Source organism: Limulus polyphemus, unplaced genomic scaffold (assembly GCF_000517525.1).
Source record: "Limulus polyphemus unplaced genomic scaffold, Limulus_polyphemus-2.1.2 Scaffold2359, whole genome shotgun sequence".
Lineage (NCBI taxonomy): Eukaryota > Metazoa > Arthropoda > Merostomata > Xiphosura > Limulidae > Limulus > Limulus polyphemus.
The window spans coordinates 105,597-115,258 of NW_013667969.1; the positions used below are offsets into that span (position 1 = coordinate 105,597).

At 31.4% G+C, this 9,662-nt stretch overlaps 1 protein-coding gene across 1 annotated transcript in view; it reads right to left on the minus strand.

Annotated features, from left to right (window-relative positions):
- Positions 1-1,163: 1,163 nt before the first annotated feature.
- Positions 1,164-9,662, minus strand: part of LOC111087603 — a 38,784-nt gene continuing 30,285 nt past the window's right edge. The window contains exon 4 of the mRNA XM_022394807.1: positions 1,164-4,506. Coding sequence (XP_022250515.1) covers positions 4,295-4,506 — 212 coding nt within the window. The 3' untranslated portion in view covers positions 1,164-4,294. The remainder of the gene's footprint in view (positions 4,507-9,662) is intronic.

Consider the following 9,662-nt stretch of genomic DNA (forward strand, 5'->3'; position numbering starts at 1 on the left):
ATGGCCTTCAAAAAGTTGACGGCTTTACATTTTTCGACATTACAACGTCATCCTCAGTAGAGTCGTCAACTTTTTAAAGGCCGTAGATAGGCCTAAATAAAATGTTTTTCATTGTGTACCAGTTTAACGTTGAATATTATTTATGATTTTATGTACATACCATTTACATTGTTTCTGTTTTTTTATTTATCTGGACTATCGGTGTTTAACTATTGAATAGTTTCTACGGTCCATATCAGTAACACAACAAGATGGTTGATGACGACAACATCAAGATCGAAGATGAACCGAGTGTAGCTGCACAATATATAACATCTTCATTCTTCTGTTGTGGTGATATGTAATTCCTGAAAATACACACACATACATACAAACAGCTTGAAAAATTAATAGTGTGGAGAAGAATCCACGTCATGAAATTCTATGTCAGATTGTTCTTAAAACACTAAGCCTAATAAAAAAAGTCTTGTGCTGACAGCATTTAAAAGGAACAGTTTTAGACTAACGTGTATATATAATGAAGAGAACTTAACGTATGTTTGCTTAAACGTTAACTAAAAATATAATTATAATGTCATTTTTACTAAGAGTATTTACTGTGTAAACAGATCTTAACTTAAATGTAAAACATGCTTCAGAATTGTATATTGAAACCAAACTGAGGAGAGGGGGAAGGAGCTAAATTATACAATTTCATGTACAAAATTATACCATTACTACTTTTTTAATTAGTAATAAGTCTTATCATTTTGTTTATACAGTTTTACCAGCTTACAGGAGTTTTGGATCAATCTGTGTTTTGTTCCAAATAATGTGTTGAAGTAATATGCCTCATATTTTGTCTGCCACTACACTACTCTTACTGACGGTGTGACCAGATTTCCAAACTGAAAAACTGGAACAGCCCAACCCTTGTCCCCGATTTCAATAGGGTTATTATAAATTTGAAATAATTTAACTTATATTTAATTCACTTTAAATTTATTAAACTGTTCCAGAACATTTCCAAATATATTGACATGGGCATTATTTTTTGGAAGTACTTTCAACTACTTTTTTTGGTGATAGACCCACATTCACCAACTGTTATAGTTCTACTAAAGTACTACTAAAAAACCTGTGCAAATCTGGCAGCAGGAGAGCACATATTACAACAATAAGCAAGTAAAGTAGGCCTATCACATTCGTGATTCGATGTGACTGACAATTTGATATCTTTATCATGAAGCTGGGACATTTTGTGCTTCCCAAATTTTCTTGAGACATTGGTACAAACTATTAAACAATGGGACTGTCTACCAAAACCGGGACATCTGGTCATCCTACTTACTGACTAATGATTTAATTTTCTTTTTTTATTTTACCTTAATCGTTTTAGTGTTTAACAAGAAACCTCTTTCATTACAAATATGACCGTGTATAAAAGCAAAGTTCTATGTCAATCCAAGTGGAATATAATACAGTTTGGATCAAAACATCATGTTGCAGCAATCCACTGTTCTGAACCTTTTCCAAAGAAAGTTGGGAATAAAAACACTTTTTCAGTCAGTGATGACAATTGTTCACTACACATACTTAAAAATTAAAACATTCATTTTCATCTACTGACCTAAAGAATCAAACTACGCCCAAAGCAACAAAGTAATTACATCAAATCACTTATAAGTTTCAGCAACCATCATACCGCAGCTATATATAGCAGACACACCACAAGAAAAATTAGTACTAGACAGCATGGTGTTACAGATCCTACTGCCAACAACAGTACCAGACAAATAAATGTTTACAGATCCTACTGCCATAACAGTGCCAGACAAAAAATTTGTGTTGTTCTTATATTACATTTCTTCTGTCAGTTTACAAATACAAACAAGAAGTACCTTCAGCTCTAAATCTTCAAGTTTCTTGCCATCGGAATCACAAAACTAAGCTTGAATTAATAGTGTCCTAGCTTTTAATATGAAAATGTGATGGAACTTTGAAAGTCACATCAAAGTAATAATTCTTTTATGTAAAATAAAATTAATCAATTTAAATCTGAAAGTGCTTTTCTACAAAAGAGCATTGCACTTTAAAATAAAAATGACAAGAAAAATACCATATTCTTCTTTCTTTTGTCTCTACCTTTATTTTGTAAGATTTCAGTCATATACATACATACACAAGACAAACGTATTCAAGGATTCTGTTAGCCTAACGCATGGGTGGGCAACCAAATTTTTTTCCTGCCCATGGATGTGGCCAGTCGATCACAGAAATGGTCACACTCCTATTAAAACAGAAAATGTTTGCTAAATAAATATATTTCAGGATTCTAAAGACTGTCAAGTTCAATTATAAACACAACGCAAAAGTACAAAAAAATTTCAATGAGACATTTAGTGTTCATTTTCTCTGACCAGCTAAAAAAAAAAAAACTATCGATGATTCTGTGAATTGACCACACATTTTTTTCAAAATGGCCACACACGGCCATTGGGCTGCCCACACAGTATCTAACATTTCTGAAATGTGATTAAAGTCATGCCACTGCTAGTTTTAACACAGTTTTATAAACGGTATAGAGAAAGTTGTGGAAAACAAATGGAAAGAAAAACTTCAAATAAAAAAATTTACCATCCTAATCTTGTAACATGCAAAAAGGATCAGCGTTTGACTTTACACAGAATTTCTAATGATTTAAAACATTTTATTTCTGTTCCATTTTGCAATTTAGTATTCTTCCAATTTTGTAACTTGAAACTGACACAACTACACATCTTCTTGATTTCTTTCTAAAAAGTCTTAGTAATTAATTGTTATTAATTCATCAGGTTGGCAGTGAACGTACAAGAAATGAAATACAAGAACCTAGGTATCAAAATTTATTTGTTCTCCAATCACAAGTGTAAGTCCTACAAATAATATTCTATCAGTAATTTCTTCTTCAACAAATAAAAGATTAACACAGAGAAGTTAAAAGTTTTTAAAATGTATTTTTATCTATAAAACACTGTTACTTTAATAAAAAATATAATTAAACACAAAAAAAAACTTTCATTTTTATAATAAACGGTACAGAAGTTCCACAAAAACATCAAAGAAAGAATACCATAAAAACATTTATCAACGGGGGTGTCAGGTGTGAAAAGGCATCACAATAGGTAATAATGATTTTAATTATGTCAATCTCTTAACGATATTCAATAATACATGTGTATTAGAATAAGACATAGTCAAAAATTATATCAAAAAATGGCATGATGAACATAACCCCAAGTCCAGCTGTCGAGTCTAATCACACTTTCTGATCGGATGAAAATAATTCTTTGCCCAATTAGAATATATATTTATCATTCACGCACAGCACTGCTTAATATTATGATCATTTTAGGCTATGATAATTGTTACAATAAAACAAGCTGAAATACATATCTTTCTCTGAACTGTAATTAAAATCATATTTATACAAATGAAGGAAACTTGTACGCTGCTAAGAGCACAAGATATGTACCATAAGTAGAGACAATGTTATTTTTTTCATCATCTGTTCCAGACTGATAACAATACCAGTAATATATTAGCTGCAACATAAAGATTGTGGTGACGAGCAGCTGGGTTACAAAATATGCAAACTTTATTTAACACTTCTCTTGCATATCCTTTCTCCCCCCCCCCCCCCGACAGGTTAGAGCTGTCATAACAGACTTAAAACACTTTCTGAATACCTTTACAATCACAACTTTTTGTAGGATTACCAACAGCATTTGATGCACAACTTTTAATACACACACATGTAGCACATATGGCAGACGTTCACAGATTTTAAAAAACATGTGTAGCACATACAGCACACTTTCACATATTTTAATACACACGTGTAGCACATACTGCACACTTTCACAACTTTTAATACACATGTAGCACATACTGCACACTTTCACAGATTTTAATACGCACATGTCGCACATACGGCACACTTTCACAGATTTCAGTACACACATGTAGCACATACGGCACACTTTCACAGATTTCAATACACACATGTAGCACATATGGCACACTTTCACAGATTTCAATACACACACGTAGCACATATGGCACACTTTCACAGATTTCAATACACACATGTAGCACATATGGCACACTTTCACAGATTTTAATACACACGTAGCACATATTGCACACTTTCACATACTTCAATATACACATGTAGCATACTGCACACTTTAGCAAAAATAACTTAGTCCATAATGATTAAAAATTCAACACAACCATTTTTTGAGAAACAAACAAATCATATCTGTAAACTGAACTAATCAATTATAGAACTGGATCGATTGTATTTAGAAAAAACTCCATGCTGTAATCTCAGGTGAGAAGTGAGATTGTCAGGCCGTCGGTAAGAAGCTCCACAAATAGGACAGCTCTTCCACACATTTTCAGCATGTTGAAATCTCTCATGACGCTTCAGAGCTGACTGATAGGTGAAATTGGATTCACACATTGTACATCGAAATCGCTTTTCTAGGAAAAAAAGAAAAAGGGAAATCCTGTCACCTATTTTTTACTTCATAAAACCACTTTCACATCTTAAGAAATCACAACAAAAATTGTAAAAAGAAACCAATAGATTAAAAAAAAAAGCTGTGCCAGAACAAGTTAAACATTTAGGTAAGGTTATCATACAATTCAGATCTTATTTGTATAAAAAAAATCAAAATCAATTTTATATTAAATAACACCTGAACTTTCACTTTAAATTAAAACTTGCAATAATCACATACTTAAAAAAAATATACACAAAATTCAGTCTCCGTTTATGGTGGCTGCTTCCCATGCTGCGTTTAAAAAGTTGCACAAGTAGGCAAAGCTCAACATTCACTTTTGGAATGACGGGACAACAGGCATGAATAATGTTGATGCCAAATTTTATTTCGCAAGCAGGATATTCTACATTAAGTTGTTAGGAATTAATCACACTATCATTCATACTTCAAAATGTGACGTAACTTAAAGTATAAAAGTACACATTTACCATACATTATTGTTGAGCAGCTCTAAGCATCATTGAAATACTCAACAATTACTTTTCTCCATTAAATAACTTAAACTGATAAATTAACTTAAACTTTTCCCGTCACTGGGGACGGGTACTTTTGCTTGTGTACATATAACATATGAAACATCATTGTTACATATGTATAATATACAGTGGACTGTTACATAACTTTTCTTGGACAACAAAACACAATTTGATGTATTACATGCATCTAGTTACTGATAACATTCCTCTTTATGTCTTAAACAATAAAGTTTATATATATATATATATATATATTCTATATATATAAAAAGTACAAGATTGTTAAACAAGAAACATATGTTCGTTGTTGTCCACCTTTATTATAATTTCTTACGCATATTTATTCTTATAAGAAAATATGCTCATGAAAAGTCTATCATCTCTTCTAGATCAATACTTAAAAAAGGCCCAACTGTATGTATTTATGAAATGATTATTACCCCTCCTTAGAAGAACAAGTCTTGCACCTTCTCAACGTACTGTTAGTTACATACAGTAAACAACACACATAACACTGAACACAAATTTTTAAATGAAATCTGGAAGAATAAGAACCAAGTGGACATACCGAGCACTGGGTAAAAGAAACAACACAAAGATTAATGATCATCCTTATTTCTCAAGTTATCACACCTGGACAACTAAACAACTTTTTACAAACTCTACACTAAGTTAGTTCTTCACTCAAAATCTAAAACACAAGTGTTTTATCTAATGTGTTTACAATGTTCTCTCATTTTAACTAAACATTTCTGTCACATGCTTTATTTCATTAATATAATATAGGTTTCATAAAAGTGAATTCTCAGAAATAAAAGTTCAACTATTTCATAACTAAACAAAAGATATTCACAATGGATTTGTCCCCCCATATATATATATACACAGAACATCAGTAAATATTTTAGATTTAGTCATACTGATTGTCATTAAACCTGAATGAGAAATTATTTTAACATGAAATATAACTGCTATGTAAAAATAAATTGATGTATTCATAAATTTTGATTAAAAACGTTTTTTGAAAATCAAAAAAGTTAAAAGACCCGAAAACACCACAATCAACGAGGGTATCCAACTAATAAATTAATGCATTTCATTCGTTACTGATAAGAACATTATATAAAAATAAATTATATTCATTAGATGTTTTATTTCTGATACAGTTTGCTTCTATTACAAGCTGATACTAACATTTTAGCCAATGAAACACTTAACACACATTTATTTGTTTTAAATAAAATTAACAAATTAAACCATTTTAGTTCAAGAAACACTGTGTACATGTTTTTAACATTTTAGTCATATATAAAATGAACGAGTTATCATTATCATCAGTAATAATTACTTGTTTATTTTAATCTCAGCTGGATAATTATTAATCATTACATTAACAGCCTTGAAAAGAAGTTTTGAAAGGAAATTTCAGTTTTCAAAAGTATGTACACACAGTAAATGTAAAAATTAATCTTTATTCAAATTACATCCATTCTTATCTTTCAAATTGCATCCATCAAACAATACTTAATATTATTCAACTTATAGGCAACATTTTAACTAAACTACTAAAGGCACGCCCACCACCACATAACAAAATGACGAAGTTATATATGTGTACAGTCTTCCAGTGTCTACTCCAGCATTATTCAGTTCATATTAGTTGAATTGTATCAGAATGTGTTAGTTATCCTTCACAGCTGACGTTTTGGAGACTGTTTACAAAGCATTCAATTTTAATGAAACTGTACAAGTTCTCATACAACCCTAACTTACCAAAAAGAACTTGAAAATGTAACTCTAAAAGCACGTTTATTTAAATGAAATATAGTTTATGAATAGAAAGTTTCTATATATCTGAATCTATTTCTGAACTTCAAAACAAGTCTTTTATCTTTTTCGTTTTTTTCTAATAAAATTTGTTTTTGTCCTTGAGCTCGTAATGTGATGTTTTTTTTATGAAAGCAAATGTCAACTTCCTTTACATAGTAGAAGTGCTTTGAATTTATTCACACAAACAGTCTGTCAGGTGTATAATAAAAGGCTTCAACATATACTCAAGTTTATTTTATGGATATTGTACAGCTTCCGCTACCTTAAAACAGGCATATAATAACAAGTTATGACTTGTTCAAATCCTGAAAGCACAGGGTTCACAGACAAACTGAGACAGAACCATAAAACATTACAATAAAGTTTTCAGAATATAAATGTAATTATTGAATTTGGATATAGCACTACCGTAGGAAAAGCAACTACCAGTCTATCTAACGTACTCTTTGGTTCTTATGAAACAATACCAGTCAAACTAAAGTACATTTTGGTTCTAATGAAACAAAGACCAGTCAATCTGATATATTATTTGGTTCTCATGGATGAAACATCAGTCAAACTAAAGTACCTTTTGGTTCTAATGAAACAAGGACCAGTCAATCTGATATATTATTTGGTTCTCACGGATGAAACATCAGTCAAACTAAAGTACCTTTTGGTTCTAATGAAACAAGGACCAGTCAAACTGATATATTATTCGGTTCTCATGAATGAACCATCAGTCAAACTAAAGTACATTTTGGTTCTAATGAAACAAGCACCAGTCAAACTGATATATTATTTGGTTCTCATGGATGAAACATCAGTCAAACTAAAGTACCTTTTGGTTCTAATGAAAAAAGCACCAGTCAATCTGATATATTATTTGGTTCTCATGAATGAACCATCAGTCAAACTGAAGTACCTTATGGTTCTAATGAAACAAGGACCAGTCAAACTGATATATTATTTGGTTCTCATGGATGAAACATCAGTCAAACTAAAGTACCTTTTGGTTCTAATGAAAAAAGCACCAGTCAATCTGATATATTATTTGGTTCTCATGGATGAAACATCAGTCAAACTAAAGTACCTTATGGTTCTAATGAAACAAGCACCAGTCAAACTGATATATTATTTGGTTTTCATCTTTCATTAGAAGATAAATCTTTTCACCATTTAACTTGAGTCAAACATTTTTCACTGTCACTAGAAAATCCATGTACTGAAACATACAAAACTAAAGCACTTTACATTTTCATTTCACAAATACACATTTTACTCAGTGTTGTTGTTGCACCTACATTATTACAATCACTGCAACAACAACAACAACTCACTTAAAGTTACCATATCAAATTAAAATTGGTTGGAGTTCAGTAAAAGTACTACAATTGTTAGCAAACAATGTTTTTAAACATAATTCTGGAAATATGATAAACTGAAGAAAGTGACTTGGTGCAAAGGAAAAACAAAATTCCTCTGTTGCTGAAATACCTTGCATCCAAATAAAAAACTAAGGATCATATATACAAAAATGGCTAATGTATAAAACGGGCAATCGATACAAACATTTCACTCTATAGAAACACATCAATGGAAGGTAGAAGTAATATTTTAATGTATCTGAACCAGCCATTACACATTAGGTATCTGGCAAAATTTATATCTGTGGACCCTAGTCCTACTATTCTCACTGTTATGTATGAAAACAAAGATGTTGCATTATCACTATCAATCCCTTTATGATCTTAAACACCTCAATGAGATTCCCTCTAACTCTTCTTTTTTCAAGATAAACAATTTGAGAGATTTCAGTCTCTCCTTGTCTGACAACCCCTCCATTTCATTCAAGGTACCCTTCTAGTAACCCTTCTCTGAACCCTTTTCAACAATTCAATGTCCTTCCTAAGGTAAGGAGCCCAAGGCTGAACACAATATTCCAAATGTGGCCGCCTAACCAGTGACCTGTACAATGAAAGTATAACCTCTTTAGACTTGTATTCGATATTTCTGTAGAAACAACCTACCATTAACAACAACACACTGCTTGGATGGTTTAAGAGACTGATCAACGACTACACCAAGATCCCTTTCTTTCATGACACTGTAGATATTCCCATCCAAATTATAATTCAAATTCTTTATCTTGCATTTATTATAATTAAAACCCATCTGCCATTTGTTCTCCCAACTAACTAACTTATCTAAACCCTCTTGTAAAGCAACAGCATCCTCCTCACAGCCAGCAACACCTAAGACCTCAATATCATCTACATATTTAAGTAATTTATTGACCATTACTTCATCAATGTCATTGATGTAAATCAAAAAAGATCAAAGGCCCTAAGACTGAGCCTGAGGTACCCCACTTGTGACATTAATCTTGTTTAACTGAACTCTATTTGTAACAACCCTCTGCTTTCTTCCATCCAGCCACTCTTCTATCCAATTAACTGTTTCTATTGTGTTTCCTAAAGTTAAAATAATATATATATATAATTTGCTGAATAACAGAGCACATAACTCTGTACTTTCATGGTGATTATACAACTCTATACTTTGATGGTGATTATACAACTCTATACATTCATGGTGATTATACAACTCTACTTTCATGGTGATTATACAACTCTATATGTTCATGGTGATTATACAACTCTGTACTTTCATGGTGATTATACAACTCCATACTTTCATGGTGATTATACAACTCTATACGTTCATGGTGATTATACAACTGTACTTTCATGGTGATTATACAACTCTACTTTCATGGTGATTATAC